The sequence below is a fragment of the Eimeria tenella genome, genomic scaffold (assembly GCF_000499545.2).
Source record: "Eimeria tenella Houghton genomic scaffold, Eth_scaff26, whole genome shotgun sequence".
Classification (NCBI taxonomy): Eukaryota; Apicomplexa; class Conoidasida; order Eucoccidiorida; family Eimeriidae; genus Eimeria; species Eimeria tenella.
In genome coordinates this window covers 19,801-35,982 of record NW_013542471.1, presented here as the reverse complement: position 1 = coordinate 35,982, position 16,182 = coordinate 19,801, and the positions used below count along the sequence as shown (strand labels likewise).

General features: G+C 50.9%; 3 protein-coding genes across 3 annotated transcripts; 1 reads left to right on the top strand and 2 right to left on the bottom strand.

Moving 5' to 3' along the window:
• Nucleotides 1-55: 55 nt before the first annotated feature.
• On the bottom strand, nucleotides 56-4,232 carry ETH_00024275 (uncharacterized protein; the record flags this gene model as incomplete). The annotated part of the gene is made up of 5 exons (XM_013375186.1): nucleotides 56-355; nucleotides 454-1,235; nucleotides 1,533-1,971; nucleotides 2,150-2,328; nucleotides 2,525-4,232. 5 exons carry the CDS (start codon nucleotides 4,230-4,232, stop codon nucleotides 56-58), a joined length of 3,408 nt encoding a protein of 1,135 aa, XP_013230640.1.
• A 6,531-nt stretch (nucleotides 4,233-10,763) lies between these two features.
• ETH_00024270 (uncharacterized protein) lies at nucleotides 10,764-13,504 on the top strand (the record flags this gene model as incomplete). Its single annotated transcript, XM_013375185.1, has 4 exons — nucleotides 10,764-10,872; nucleotides 11,260-11,399; nucleotides 11,658-12,537; nucleotides 13,431-13,504. The coding sequence occupies 4 exons, from the start codon at nucleotides 10,764-10,766 to the stop codon at nucleotides 13,502-13,504; spliced, it is 1,203 nt and encodes a 400-aa protein (XP_013230639.1).
• Nucleotides 13,505-14,950: 1,446 nt separating this feature from the next.
• Nucleotides 14,951-16,158, bottom strand: ETH_00024265 (uncharacterized protein; the record flags this gene model as incomplete). The annotated part of the gene is made up of 3 exons (XM_013375184.1): nucleotides 14,951-15,801; nucleotides 15,904-16,076; nucleotides 16,115-16,158. 3 exons carry the CDS (start codon nucleotides 16,156-16,158, stop codon nucleotides 14,951-14,953), a joined length of 1,068 nt encoding a protein of 355 aa, XP_013230638.1.
• Nucleotides 16,159-16,182: the final 24 nt, after the last annotated feature.

Sequence of the window (16,182 nt, the reverse complement as noted above, 5' to 3'; positions counted from 1 at the left end):
CATCTTTTGCCTATCTACGTTGATGAAATTGCTTTAAGGCTTGCACTGCCATCACCTAAACCAACAACTCGCATACTTGCTGCAGTACGATCTTCCTTTCAAAAGCATCAGGTTTCATCTCGCAATTCGGGATGAAACATCGTATGAAATGGAGCTGCATGTGGGGCCCCTGCAGCTCCTGGTTCAGATCCTTCACACTCTTCAAAAAACGCTTCGTTATGGAGGAGAATTGACCACCCCCTGCAGTGCCTACGAAATTTCCTTCCAGCCTCTGGCTCGCTTCGTGCTGTTCCATAGCACGCCGTAGAAGCGACTTTTCGGACTTGGCAACAAGACGCTCTAGTTCGTGCTCGATCTGAGTGGAAAAGAATCGAATCGAAATTGCAGTATTACCGTTAACAAGGCAGCACAGCGAAGATGTCGTGGGCAAAACGTCAGCCTGAAACACCTTACTCGGTCGTTGTTCAGATCCAGCCAGCCATCCGTGCCGTACAGAACTGTTCCTGCAAAGTGCTTGACGGCGAAAACTCTCTCCTGCACTTTACCAGCCGTTGAGAGGGTTCCTCCCAGTTTTCCTCCTGCACCCACAGATGCCAGCTGTTGAGCTCCCACAAGGCCAATAAGATTAAGGTCGGCTTGCTCCAAGTGTTGCAGAAGCCTCCCGCTGGCAGCAGCTTCTGCTGCTTGCATCCCGTTGGTTCCTTTCAGACAGAATAGAATGCGGTGGTCACGCGGCGTCAGTATTTCCTGGTCTGTCTTTTGGGAGTTGTGCTTGTCTGCGGGATGCTGCGAGTGCTCTTTCATTGAGGCACAGTAAGCGAACAAGTCCTTCCAGAAGTGAATGTCGTCTCTTGCCTGGCCCTGGGCCAAGAGTCGGCATGAGTCATCTAAGCGTCTAAATACTCCTTCTTGCAATTCTCTAAGCAGCGCAGAGGTGTCTGGCAGGCTTGAAAGGAGGGTGCGCTGGAGATTCGCCTTGAAGGAGATATTCGGATCGCTTCGATGACTGCGTTCTTGGAGTTTTGAATCTGATTGTTCACTTTGCAGAGGGGACTTGAACTTTTGTCCAGCTGCCACTGCAGGGTTTGCAATTCCTTCTCGGATGTACAGGGCAACTTCTTCCTCGATGACCTGCTGGACGAACAGCTGTTGCTGTTTCTCGTTTGCGTAGTTGATGCAAAGCTGTTCCAACCCATTTTCCAAACCAAATGACTCGAAGCCGTAGATGTCAAGGACTACATTGGACCACCCACAAAAGCAAACAGAAGCAGACACAATCGGCTTAATAAAGGCTTTGACGACAGCACATGCAACAATGTACGTAGGCCAATCGAACGACAAGCCGTGCATGTGGAAAGTTATTTGAGTGCAGCTAGGAACAAAAACCTCGTCCCACTACTTGTTGTCTAATCGAAAATGTATACATGGGTAAGCTTTTACGCGCAAAGGCTTTTTCTAGCATATCACTATCAAATAAAGTACGAATTGCAGAAGACGTTTACCATGCCTAGAGCACAGCAAAAGTTTCTTACTGCCAATGGATTTCAGGGCATTTGCATCATTCTGCTTGTTTTGGTGCTGCTTTCCTCGCACGTGTCGCGCAGCACTTTTATTCAAGCGGTGCACAACGTAGTCAAAAAGTCGACTGTAGATGAACTTGATGAGAGAGCAGCACACACTGGCACTTTGCTGCTCATTCCGTGGCTTTACAAGAATGTCGCTTTTCAAAGCTATATGGCGGAACCGCAGAACTTCTTCAAGCTCTTCCACTTTGAAACCAAGCAACGATGCTGCACGCTTGAGCGCATCTGCTGATGCTGCGTCCTGCAGCTGTAGATTTTCATCAGTGCCTTTGATGAAAGTAGCATTGGAGAGGTGAAGCAGTCCCGCTAGCAGATGTAGCAACTCTTCGGTCTCCGCAGAAGCGAATTCTGCCTGCTTCAAAGCCTTCATCAGCGATTCGAAGTTTTGCTGTCAATGCAGTCCAGCCAAGCAAAAATCACAACGCATGTACGAGAGACCGGCGATATGCTTCAAAAAACGCAAGTTGTAGATCTGATGCTTCTCTGGAGCTAAGAGGCAAAATGCGCAACTACTAGATTTGAAATTTTATAACACCCTATGAGACGAGTAAAGGCTTCTCTCTCACCTGGTCAACCGTCTTTGGTACTGCATTATCAGCCTCTGTTTCCTGTTCTTGACATGCCGTCTGTTTGGCCCTAGGATGCACATCTTTTAACAGCTTCCTGAAGTCCTGTGGCCGCAGCATGCGGTAGGCGCATTCATCGTCTATTAAATCCATTAAGGCGCGCTGCTCGTCGCTCACACCTGCAAGAGAAGCAAGCCGCAATGCATTGCATCCTCAACCCAGAATAAGCCCTTGCCGCCGATAATTTTGTATTGCATATAACTATGCTGAAATATCCCACTACCACCAAGCCAATGCATGCCACAATTACTGCGCCAATCCCGTCTGGACGTTTGCTAGGGGTAAGGCCACAGTAGCATGACGTGAGTTTTGCACCTCTCAATAGCTGGTAGAACACGTGAAAGTTTCGGTCGCCCTTCTTGTGCGCCGTAATCCGCGCAGCCTCCAACAAGTACGTCTTCAAACTACCACCTCTCAAGAGACCTCCATTGTCGAAATGCAGAAGTGTGAGTCGCCCAACTCGGCTACTGTTCTGGTTTCTTCTTGTGGCAGCGTTGCCGAAAGACTCAAAGATTGCGTTGCAAGAAACAATTCGATTTCGGAGCTCTGTTGCTTCGTTTTGCGTCTGAACGCCACTTAGAAGTGCAGCAACTTCAGTTCGTTGCTCAGCAACTGTTCTGGGTGCAGAGCAATGGCTGTTAATCCCGACTGCTTTGTCAGGGATAATCCCGCTTGGTTCCTGCGAGGAAGTGGAGACGTGGGTGAGAAAAAGCATAAGCTGCTTGCTTGTTTCGGTTTTTCCGGCTCCGCTTTGCCCCGAAACCACAATAGTTTGACTGGTTTGTGTCCCCACAAGACGACGCAGAGCGTCTTCTGCAACAACGAACGGATGCGGTGGCGGCCTGTTTCGGCTTGCAGTGCTGCGCTTGAAAGCTTGTTCTGCAGCGAGCGCTTTGGCCTGCATCCCGTATGCCTGTGTAGTATGTTCTGCAGACGTGAGGGAGTTTATTGTCCACGGATTGACATTTTTCCTGTCTGCAGGATCACTAGAGGAGCCCAAAACACCATCAGGACATTCGATGAGGGAGGGCCGGCGAATGGGTAGAACTCCAGGTAGACTGTCGAGAATGGAGCCAATGGCGCTGCTGGAGTCGGTGAGACGGCCTCTCTCCCTGCTGTTGTGCCACTGCTCTTCTGAAAAGTTGCGGCGATACGTTCGGGCAACCTCCCTCCAATTCCGGTAGAGAAGGATTTGCTGTGCAGTGTACAAGTGAGGCAGTGGCTTGTAGGGGTTGACGGCCAGCAGCACATTTGCTGCGTAGGTGTAAATCTCATCTCGGATATATCTATGTTGAAGAAGCTGAAGCAATGCGGCGGCTGACAATGTTCCGCAGCTGGCGCTATCATCTGGCATTGGGTGAGGCGGCAAGGGGGGTGCATTGTAGGGCCAAAGGTGGGTGAGAGGGACTTCGAATGGCGGCTTTGGAACAAAATTCGCAACAGTTTTCTTGGCTGCAGCTTCCGCCGCATCTAGTGCTTTCTGTTGTAGCTCTTTTGCAGAAAGAAGGGAACGTTCGCAGCCTGACAGTTCTTCAGGGGCGTCTGAAGAGCTCTCAGTATCTTCATCGGTCTCGCCTTCAGTTACAAAAGGCAAACGGCCAAAGCCACTAGTGTCGTTGCTAGACAAGGGATCAGCGAATGCTTCAGTTGCGGCTTCGGGGGGCTCCAACAACCAAGCGTTGTTTTTTTTCTTCAGGCGAAGCTTGCTGCTTTTCTCGACAGATTTCTCGTTTGCAGGTTGTTTTTCGGCCTGAGTTTGAGGCTGGCACTGCTTTGCTGTTGTCCTTGAGGTATATTCTCCTTCGCCTACATTTGCTCCTTGCGCCCAGGCTTGGCGAACCACATCGGCAGCCGCCTGCGCCGCCGCGACGCTGGCGTTTCCTTCTGGGTGGATCACCACCTGGGCTTTTCCCGTGTATATCTCATGACTTAGCACTTTAACTGTTACAAAACCCTCTTCTGTGCTGTGCGTCCAGGCGAGCGTGCCGTCGGGTGCATTTTGCGCGTCACTCTCTGGGCACATTTTGAATGCATTACTCTTGATCCCGGCCTGGAATTCTTCCGACGGGGTTCATACTTTAGACTCGACCAGAAAAGAGCAGATTCATGTTGATATGTGCATATTTCACGAGCCTGGTCTTCTGCAGGCCTTGAAATCCTCAACATACCGTGCAAGGGGCGTTGATCCGGTCTGCTAATTTATCTTCGGCTTTCAAGGGCGAAAACGGATCCGAACACTAGATATCTATACCAACAAACGCCATATGAGGCAGTTTCAGCTATTGGGGACTGGAAACTTTGTATGCTGCGCTTTCTGCGATTTCGCCTTCCCAACGGAACCACAGCCGAATTGGTCCTTTGACAAATCGAGCCGGCATACAAAGAGCACACGCCTGCCTTCTAAATTTCCTTCGAAACCAAAGATATTGGTAACTTTTGTATGTCTTGGGAAGCGACTGCGTTTTCTACTTCGCCAGAAACGTAAACGAGTGCTCTGAGCTGGGAGGAGCATAGCTGTCGGAGCTGTCCTTAGCGGCCTGCCGTCGAACACAGCGAAGGCCTCAAGAGATCCTATGAGGTACTAGCGAGGCTGCATTCACAAATCTGCAGCATGAGGATAAAGTAATGAGGAGCTGTGCTTATCCTTCGTAAAGGCAAGGCATTGGGGCCCACTAATGACCGTGAAGCCCCGATGCACGAGGCGATTCTCATGTCTGGCTCTACAGGTAAGCTACAACGGAAACTTATCAGTCTATGGATATGATGCAGCGCAGTTAATTTTATGTTTTGAAAAAGTACGTTGAAAAGCTCCCTAGTCGGGACTTTCGTGGAGAAGGACGACGGACCGCGTCCCTGGTTGCGGTCCCTCGGAGTTGCCCTTTAAAAGGTGCTGTGGCTGCTTTTCAGTTCGCTTATTGCGTTGAGTTCGTTTCATATGGCAACCACAATATGATCTCTATTTTCTGGGACTAGGTTTTATTTGTAATTAGATTGGTCATGTAGCGATTGCCCCCGGGTTTGAGCACATCATTGAAGCAGGGGCTTGGCTTCTTTACATGCTGCTTATCCGCTAAATTTCATGCCTCTTGAGGTATCTTTGGCCATCAGTGCTGAAATTCTTAAGGTTCTTTCTCAGTTTCAAGATGCCGTAAAAATGGCATTTGTTCAGCTGGTTGTTCCTGTTGATTAGAGTCGGCTCCATGGTTGTGTCTAAGGTGCTGTGGGAATCAGTTTGCGTGCTGAAATGGTTTTCACAGATGCACCCATGTAGCTTCCTTTAAGAACAAATTAGAAGTAAACAATTGTTTCTGACCTTCAGAAAGCATGTGCGAAGTGTCGAAGTCATTGAATTCAAGCGCAAGAGTCCCCCTGTTATACTGTGGCTTAACGCATACTACAACTAAAGTAGTTGGCTACTGTACGAGATCCACCTCAATATTGAGACTTAATTTTTCCAGTGTAACACTTTGTACGTTACGCACTGTAAAGCCCTTTACTTGGAATCTCTCAGTGCGTGTTTGTACGAGGTTATGAGCCCTAAACAGAATCATTGTGGAACCTTTTTTATCTTCATCTTCAGTACTTCAAGGCGACGCCATTCCCCTCCAGAGCTCCTATCTGTCGTCGAGACTTTTCTAGCTTTTATTCTGTGTACATACTTTAGCGACAGCCGCCTCCGGCTGCTGTAATACTAATTCCACAATATTCGGTTTTAGGAAGTTTCCCCTAACAGTAGTTCCTATTCATTTCTTAATTGCCTTGCGCTGCTCTTAGGTGAGCTCCAGCTCTCAAATTATCTTCCCCAGCGGCGAACTGCGCCTTCGGTTCCATGCAGAGCGCTTTTATTGCGAGCCAATTTTTCTAGTGCATGAGCTTGCTGGGCCTTTTCTTCTGACTTCAAAGCTATGTATCAATTTCTGTCTTATTTCAACTCATATTTAATTTAGAGGAGCTTGTTGTGTGCCTATCGTAGCTTAGCTTGCAGTTCAGCTGCCGTTTGTTTCCCCCTATTCAGCGTACTTCTGGCCACTTTTGCTTGGCGTATCTGCTATTCTGAAAACATTACAGCTCCAGTTGCTTTCTACAAGTAGAGTTCTAGGCTGGCGGTTAACTTTGCAGGAATAATTTCCATGGCCTCTGCAGTGTCGGCAACTGCCTTCGGACCGTCATCTGCAATGCATGTCTGTAGACTTGTGCAAAAAGTACTAAGAACTACTTTGCTTACCAATGCTTGGAAACTCTAAAGGAATGGTGCTGCATGCGCTTACCAAAGCTGATGCCTCCAGCGGACCACCTCTGTGACACTGCTTTCTAGAACTCAAGTGTCGCCCATTGGTACTACTAGCTTAGAAATATTCGCGCGATTTAAGGGAATTTTCCGAGAAAAAAATATATTTACATTGTGGCAACAGCTTCTTCTTCCCTCCCTTCCGCATTTCATCCCAACTGACACGCCAAGTTACGTCGCACAAGACTGGGGCTTGTTTGACTGTTTTATTCCACGTTTCACCACTCTTCTGGCATCATTTATCACTCATGAAATGCGATACGTTTACGTGCAGTCTGCCATTTATAAGAGGGTGTTGCTTGGGAGGTTATTGGATTATGTACTGAGCTAGAGTTACGCAGTGCTAAGTGCCATTCACGCGGAAATTTCAATTTAGAACTCAAGGATATAGCAAGCGCAGTTATTTGCCTCTCCCAAAGCTTGTTTTTGATGAAAGCACGTGGTTACCGTCACTGCTTGCGCACACACTGTCTGCTAGTAGCTGAGATTTGTACCATTCGTCGAAGATTTTGGCAATTTTGGAAGAATAATGATCCAACTTTTCAGAGATTTTTTGTGCTTCGTGATTCTCCCACAATTTTACTTGGCAAGGGTGCGTTGTGGCCGTCCATAGTGCAAGAGGCTTCAAATTTTTAAGTGCCTAAATCCCAAAGTCACATACCCCAGGTCGTAAACTGCCGCGTTAAGGGAATTTTTGCCTGAAATTAGAGTAAACTTCCATCTTGTCCGAATATGTGGTTTCTTCCCTACTCACCTGAATCTGAGGAGTAACCAAAGTTTGGATCAGTTCGATGTAAGACCCGCCGTAGTGCTAGTGTCCAAATCCCGTGCCCACGATTGGGAGTTTTCAGGTCCCTCGTTTCACTCGCTTACTCTGTAGCTTAATACAAGTAACCTTTTCAGGCCAAACGTTTAATTTCCTTAAAGTATCGAGCTGGCCTTCTAAAATCGAGGCTCAAAACCTTTGGAGTAATCAGTTGAGCCCTCGCCTTTACGGTTTCCCTCAAAAGTTTGAAACCTAATTCTGCTCCTTCACAAGTTCTAGCAGGCAAAGAAATGTATACTGCATGCTTCGAAGAGGGTTTAGAAGCGCGACTGGATGATTTTGCTAGGTCCATGCATTATCAAAACTTTGCTCTTGCCATGAGCCTTGACAACCAACATTTGGACATCTCTCTCAAAAGCGGTGACAGTTGATAGTATTGTGGCAGACCTTTGCCATTTACCCAGTTTTCTGTGTGCGCGGTTTCATTGTCGTCACATTTGTAGGAAAAAACGCTGAGCTGCTTCGAATTTTGCCGCTGCTGTGCAGCCAGCTTATCTTGTTTTGGATGGCTGTTGTTATGGGCTTTTGCAGAAAGTGGAAAGTAATTTGGTACGACACACAAGACGAGGGGCCATCCTGTGTCGGTCAAATGATACTATTTCTATATAGACTTGAAACCACTTGAGGTTCCCTTCTGAACTTGGGGAAATTATTCAGCAGTGCAACGGGAAATTGCTCTTCACTGCGACATCTGCGCAAGCTACTGCCTTGAACTTTAGTGCCTCCTTTTTATATCCCTTCATTTTCTTTGACTGATTGCGATACGCTGCTTCGTAAATGGCTGCAAGCGCTTTGCTATATTATTGTGCTTCCTTTGCAAAAGCAAAGTTTAACATATATAGTTTTCAACACAGGCTAATCGAACGAACTGCATTCCATAGGAGCTCATGAAGAAGAGGTGAGCTGCCGAGGCTGCACAAGCTGGCTAGAGAAGCAGAGGCTTTTTATTCTAAGTCCTTTCTTTCCTTGCCGAAGTACACCGAATAGTCTTTATGAGTTCCCTTCTGAAATTCTGAGGCGACACCGCGTTGCTTGAACATAGTGGTTCCACACATTTTCACATGTGGACTTGTTGCACCCTGAATCCACATGTGGACTTGTTGCACCCTGAATCCCACTATCGAGTTTTACCCACTAACTTCGCATTTTAAAAGCTTACGACAAAGCCCACCAGCATGTGAGCTATTACAGCGAAAGTCGCCAAAGGCCTAGGAAGCCTTGTCGCAGGGCCTGAATGTTGGATGGGGGGAGTTGTGAGAGAATACTTTTTGCTTGATTTACTGAGATGCATCATTCTGAACCGCATGTTGTCATGTAACCAGCAACAAACCTCCGGCAGTAATAGATGAAGTGTGCTGCAGCCAGTGTTTGCTGCAACCACAAGCAGTTGCGGTTGGATGCCACATCTGAATTTCACAATTCTCTCCAACAGCAATGAATGCTTTGCAAGCCCTGAGTGGCACACTGGGGAAGCACTCACACCCGAACTTTTGAGTTGCGTTTAAGAACAATTCGAACCTTGTGCTTTTCCGGATTTATTCCCCAGCTTTCCAAGTTCGACAGAGCTGTGTGCTGAGGCAGATCAAGCTGTGCAACGGCAGCTTGAGTTCAAAGAACTTTTGATCCTAAAAACGTTTACTATTCTGATTTGAATTAATGTGCCACCACGGCTTTCACTAGCCACCAAGCTTTGCCCTTCTAGCATGAATTTATTGAAATCGAAATCCCTCAGGTGCAGATTTCGCTGTTGCAAAGGTCTTTTCGAATTCAAACGGCACCAAGTCGCAGAGCTATTTAAAATGCTGGAAACACATTTAAGCAAAGGGGAGGAACTGTAGCTACTCTATTCTACAGGCTTTCTTTGAAACAGTATCTTGTGAACAAATCTGGTGGAGTCTTTCCTGCAGCTTCGGACACCGGAGATCACACTATCGTTTTTGTTCCTAAGTAGCAGGCATTTAAAAAACTTATATAATTGCGTTTTAGGTACAAATTGTACTCTAATTATCAGGCTTACGCGGAAACATCTGCCAATCGAGCACGCCGCAGGCAGCAGATGCATTTAGAGGAGTGGCTAAGCCTTGTGCTGCATAATTTAGTAATGCCTAGCATTTAATTTTTTCAGTTTTCGTCATTTTGGAAAGATAGAGCTTCGATTTTATTCCTTCAGCTCCCCCCTCTCAAGAACTACCCAACCTGTGCAGAACCCCGGGTTGGTGCAAACCCTCAGAGGGTCGTGGAGTTGCGTTGGCCGTGCTGCCTTTCAGATATTACAAGTTTAAGAAAATAAAATGAAAAGGTGTAGGCTTTTGCACTGGGAGCGGCTTGGAGTCGAAGTGCTGCAGCCAACAGAGCCTCCGAGGTGGAACTCTGCAGAAGCTGCATCTGACAGAAACTGCCGCTTTCTTAGATGCTGCAGCAGCTCTTCTGAAATGCATTACTGCGGTAATGAACACGAAGGCGGTGGGGGTGCAGGGGAAGCTATTTTGTGCTTCTTTCCGCCTGTGACTAGCCGCAGCTAGCCACTGCAGGGCTGAACAGCAGCTAGAACTCCTCTACAATGCCTTAGTTTTGCCGTTCGAATTGAATTTTAGTTTATTTCTGCATTTTTAATGGAGTAGTTCAGGCCCGAGCTGCAGCGGGGAAAGATGGGCATCTAGCGGCGGGGTCCAGTGGCTCGTGGCAGCGGGGTGGGGGGTTTGTCGCTTGCCCGCAATTCAAGTAGAAGGAGTGTTTTTTTGGATTTAAAATATAGAAAAAGTTGAATAGTTGAATAATATTGGAAAGAATTAGAGGTTTTTTACTTCGCGGGACAGAAAGAATGCAGAAGAGGCTACAACGTCTGGAAGTGCTGTGGAAACAAAGCACACCGAATCAGTCGGAGCCTGGCAGCTGTTCCTGGCGGGGAAAAGCAAGCTACTCGACCCACAGTACAAACTCCTTCATTTTATCATCTTCCTTTCTTTTATCTTTTCGATTAGCGTTTTTAGGTATATTCTGCAGCTTGAAATTTCAGCGACAGGACGGGACCACAGTGTGCACTGTCACCGGATTCTGTGTGTTGAGCGATTCGCGCATACAAGTATGTCGTCGGCACGGGAGATCTCAAAAGAACCCTTTCTCTTTTTTCCAATTTGCATTTTTATAGAATTGTTGTGTTCTTTTGTGGGGTCTTGACGGGAGTTCGTGGCTTCTGAGGCGCCCAGTGGGTGGCCGGAGCGCCTTCGCCCTGCAGCGCGCGGCGAGGTGGCTGTACACCTCAAACCGCGGCTGCAGGTTGTTTATCGAGTTGGTTCAAGTCACTTTTAACAAATGAGGACAGAAGAGCAGCAGCAGAGCCCCGGCGCTGCTGCTGCAGCTCCGCAAGCCCAGCTTTCTGTCTGTGCTGCTGCGCCGCAGCCCCCCAGCAAAGCTCTCGCGGCGCCGCCGCGCCAGACACAATGGAGGCCGTCAACAAACTCTGTTCCTGCAGGTTCGAGCCCCTCGTGGAGGTCCCGGTGCCGGAGAAGGCGGTGGTCTGGACTTCCAAGAACTACTATGATGGCTCAGGTGCCGCACTGCTGCTGCTGCTGCTGCTGCTGCTGGGCGCAGCAGCAGGATTTAAGCTGCTGCTGCTGCAGCGCGCAGCAAAGGGCTTCAATCTGCTGCTGCTGCAGCGCGCAGCAAGGGGCTCAAGGCTGCTGCTGCTGCTGCTGCTGCGCGCAGCAAAAGGCTTTATTTTAGTGAATGGGCAGCTGGAGGGGCGGGGGAAAGGGCGGCATGGGGGTAGGGGGCTTGGGGTGTACGTACACCTGGGAGTTGTTTGTTTGGGGCGTGGTGGCGGTCATGGGGGGAGTTTCTGGGCTCATTTGAACTGGGATTTTCGTTTTAAGGACTCTGTGTGCAATTATAATTGTATGTTTGTGTTTTAAAATGCGTATTTTGGATTTATTTCAGGCTGGGTGGGGCTGGCGGACGGGGAAAAGCTGAGCCTGAAGCCCACGCTCTTCGCGGACAACAGGCTGCTGTTTCTGGAGCCCGTGGAGGGCGTGTGCGAGGCTTTCAGCAGCGTGCAGTCTGGGAAGTACGACGTGAAGGTGCGCAGCACTTGGCATTTTTAATTTCGAAAGAATTCGAAGAGTTGAACGAATTCCAGTAGTCCAAGCAGTTCAAATAGTTGAAAGCGTGCAAGCAGCGGCGGCTCGCCCGCGGTGGCCTGCTGCGCGGCGCGCGGCTCTGCGCTGCAGCTCCCGCTGCAACTCCGTTTCCGTGCGCTGCTGCCGCTGCTGCCGCTGCTGCCGCTGCTGCCGCTGCTGCCGCTGCTGCCGCTGCTGCTGGTGCTGGTGCTGCTGCAGTGTTGGAGCAAGCTGGGTTGCCACCTGGGGATCGAAGGCGACCAGAACGTGTTCCTGTCGACTCCGAAGCTGAAGGAAGTCGCGGTGTACTCGCACCCGGAGCGGCTGCCGGCGTTCCCGAAGTCGTGGAAGCCGCTGCTGTTCACCCTGAACTCCTCCGTCATAACTTTCCGGCTGACCGACACGCTGTGTCTGGTGGTGACGATCGACGAAAGCAAAACCACCAAAGTGCACTGCGTGGACTACAACGGCGGCTTCGCGCTGTCGCACCCCGCGAGCGACTCCGCGCTGGCCTACGGGTCGCTGGCGGTGAAGGGCTTCGAGGCTTTGCCGCACTGCGAAGTCATCCCCAGGGTCACTTCTGCTGCGGGGGAGTGGGGCTTCTTCGTGCAGCTGTTTCAGTGGGGCTCGTTCGTGGTGCCGAAGGCCGTGGACCTGACGCGGCCCTCGAGCATCCTGGGAATGGGACTTGGGAAAAAAGTGGACTGCCTGGGCGTGCTGCTGCTGCCGCCGAACCTGGTGGTGATGGTGCACCTGGAAACGCCCAAGGTGCAGCGCAGCCTGCAGCACGGCAAAGACTACTTGCTGACTGCGGTGAAGACCAGCGAAACGGACTTGGACATTTTCCTCGTCATGGACGGCCAGCTCTCCGTCTTCAACTACTCCTTCGACCTGCGCCTCAACCGCCCCAACAAGCCGCGCCACCTCGACAACGCGGCCTTCAAGGGTTCTCTCGAGCTCGACGACAAGAAGAAGTGCAGCCGCTTCATTTTCCAAAACACCAAAAACTCCAAAGTCCTCGTGCCCCAGGGCTGTCCGCTTTCCGAGGGCGACCACCTCGTCAGCAGCTCCCTCATCGCCGTCTTCGACGCCGAAATCTGTCCGCGCTTTTCTTCTTTCCCTGCTTTTCCTTTCCGCGCTTTTCTTCATTCCCTGATTTTCCTTTCCGCGCTTTTCTTCATTCCCTGCTTTTCCTTTCCGCGCTTTTCTCCATTCCCTGCTTTTCCTTTCCGCGCTTCTCTTCGCTTTTTTCCCTTTCTTTCGCTTCTTTCTGCTCCTTTGCTTCTGCCTTTGCTGCTGCGCATCACCGGAACAGAAATCCGTTTTCCGGACTCTCGCGCCGTCTCTGTGCTCTTTTTGTTGTTGTACTCAGCGTCAGTTGAAGTGTTCGGTCTTCTTCTTTCGAATTTTTGTCTTCTTGCTTTCATTTCTTTGTTTCCTTTTGCCTCCCATTTTGCTGCTCTTGCTGCTTCTTTTCCCGATTTTTCATCTTACTTATTCTTCTTCCGACGCATTTTGCTGCTGCTGTGCATGTTCCGCTGCGCATCTGCTGCTGTGCATATTCTGCTGCTCATCTGCTGCTGTGCACATTTTCCTGCTGCATTTGCTGCTGTGCGTATTCTGCTGCTGCGTTCGCTGCTGCTTTTGCTGCTGTGCATATTCTGCTGCTCATCTGCTGCTGCATTTGCTGCACTTAATAAACCGCAGTCTCAAGGGGTTGGAATTCTGCTGCTGTTACATGTTGCTGTCATTTATTATAGTTGTAATTTCAGTTGTAATTATAATTATTTATAGTAATTATTATTATTACTAATTATTGCTAATTGTTGTTAATTATTATTTGTTGGTGTTTGTAACGATTCAAATTGCATGGTTCGCGCGGTGCGGGCGGTGTTTTGCTGCTGCGTCGTCGCTTGCTGCTGAAATCCTCTGCTGCTGCTGCTGCTGCTGCTGCTGAACTCATCTACTGCTTCTTTGCTGCTGCTGCTGCAGGCATGTACCTGACGCACCCCCCCGCGTTGAAGTTGTGTTCTGCTTTCAACACGGTGGCGCTGCCAGTGGACTAGAGGCCTGTGAGAGCAGCAGCAGCAGCAGCAGCAGCAGCTCGCGGAGAAGTTCGAAAAGTTATTTCTGAAATCTGTATTACACAGCGCACACCCAAAAGGCAGCGACAAGGACCAGAGGAAGAAAGTTGGCAAGCAGTCGCGCGCTGGGGAGCGCATCCTGCTGCTGCTGCAGCCACTGCTGCAGCTGCTGCAGCAGCAGCAGCAGCACCAGCAGCGACAGCAGCAGCAGCAGTGTCAGGCCCTCTGCAGCCCGTCTCCCCCACCGACAAGCCCCGCGGCGGCAGTTTTGCTGCAGCAGCAGGAGGCGCCGCGCAGCGGAGGCGCTGGGCCCCGGGGGCCCCCGCATGCGGCTTTGCTGCTGCGCTGCAGCTGCTGTGGGGCCCCCGCAGTGGTCCACTGGTCACCTATTTGCGTAGTCTAACGAGACGGGGGGACCGGCAGCAGCGCGCACAGGGAGCAGCAGCAAACAGACAGAAGGGCCGTTTGCCTCCCCGCAGTCGTTGGCTGCCGCTGCTGCTGCGCTGCTGCTGCAGCAGCTGCAGCAGCTGGAGCTGCTGCAGCGGCAGCTGCTGCTGCGTCTCCCGAGCGCCTGACGAGACTGCTTGGCATTTTCCTCGTGGCTGCGGCGCCGCTGAACTTGAGAGTTTCATTGGAAGCAATTAAAAGCATTAAAAGGAAATAGTTGTTTCGAAACGCACTTAGAAACTTGAAAAGCCCGCTCTTTCCGTTCGCGGGGTGCGCGGTGTACGTACACCTGGCGGGGTGTATGCGCAGCTGCGCAGCTGCGGGGCTCGCGAGAAAGCCGAGGTTGGAAGGACATTTGAATTCAAATTAGTTTTGAATTTCGGGAGTTTCATTTCCCCGAAAAAGAAGAAAAAGTGGCGGAGTTTTGCCGGAGTTTTTCTTTTCGCCTGCGCTTTGCAGGCCGGGCTCGCGGCCTTGGAAAGTGACAAGTAAAAGAATAAAATGAAACAAAAGAATAAAATGAAACCACAATTGAAAACGTTGGAAACTTTGGAAAATTTGGAACTTCTCTCTCTCCTCACCATTTAAAAGCAACAAAATGGGAATTCCGACGCAGTGAAATCGTTCAAGAGTCATTTGCTGCGCCTTTTTAATGAAATCAAATAAAACGGCAAAGTCTTCGCCAACTCTGGAAACAATTCCATTTGAAACTTTCAATAAAATCAACTCCCCAATCCGGGACCGACGAACCCGCAGCCAGAGCTGCTGCTGCTGCTGCTGCAGCAGCAGCAGCAAGGTCCACACGCCCAGACCGCCCGTGACCACTGGTCACGCACCATTGGTCACCTCGCTGCAGCGGCTCCCCAGAGCCCCAGAAGGTCCATATTGCGCAGCTAAGACTGCTGCGAGCTCTGCTGCTGCGTATGCTGCAGCAGCAGCAGCAGCAGCAGCAAGGTTGGCTGGAGGGCACTTTTGGCCCCTTCAGTTGCCACTAGAGAGACACGAGCAAGGGCACAAGTCCTCTTCCCTCTCGCTTTGCGTGTCTGTCTCCTTAGGTGCTGCTTTGGGCTGCTGCTGCTGCCTGCTGCTGCTGCTGCTGCCTGCTGCAGCAGCAGCAGCCTGCTGCAGGCCGCGGGCGAGCTGCAGCACGTCCTCCACGAGCTGCTGCTGCTGCTGCGCCTCCAACTCCGCAGGAGCTGCCAAAGTCTTCACACATTGGGTGAAGCAAGAAATGAGGATCTGCAGCGCGGGGAGCGAAACAGCTGGAGAAGCAGCAGCAGCAAGGCAGCAGCAAATTGCTTCTTCTCTCTCAGCAACTGCTGCTTCGCTGTACGCCAGCGAAGACACGCAGCCCAGCAGACTCGACAGCAGCAGCTGCAGGCACCGCCGGTAGTACGGCAGCAGCAGGCTCTCCACAGACAGCTCCTGCTGCTGCTGCTGCTGCTGCTGCTGCTGCTCTGGGGCGACTGGCGGCCCCGCCAATGTGGCCTTAGCAGCAGCAGCAGCAGCCGCCGTAGAGCCGCACGCAGGCGAAAGGGGCCCCCAAGGCAGCCCTTCTTCGGGCCCCTGCTGCTGCTGCTGCTGCTGCTGCTGCTGTTGCTGCTGCTGCTGTTGCTGCTGCTGCTGCTGCTGTTGCTGCTGCTGCTGCTGCTGTTGCTGCTGCTGCTGCTGCTGCTGCTGTTGCTGCTGCTGCTGCTGCTGCTCACAGTTGCCCGAGGAGAGCGGGCAGCTTTTAACTGAGAGGGGCCCCTCCCCAGAACTGGGGGGCCCCCCAAGGGGCCCCCAAGGAGATCTAGGGGCGCACTGGAGCTGTTTCTTCTCTGGGGGGGCGACTGCACACAAACCCTAAACCCTAAACCCTAAACCGTCCTAAACCCTAAACCCTAAGCCCTTCTAAACCCTAAACGCTAAACCCTCGGCGGTTGGTTTCTCACGTTTTCTTCTCTTGGGGCTTCTGCAGGGAGCTTTGGCCCTGGTGTAAGTCTCCTGCTGCAGCTGGAGTCTGCCGAAGCCCTTTTCTTCTGCTGCAGCAGCAGCAGCAGCAGCTGCTGCTGCTGCTGCTACGCGTCGGTCGCTGCTGCTGTCCGCAGCAGCACTTTCTGGGGTGCTGTTAAGAATGACAACTTTGGCGCCGAAGGCGCTCACAGCGTCGCCCCCTGGGGCCCCCCAGGGGGGCCCCCCGACTTCATCACTCGCTCATACAGCCGTTCCTA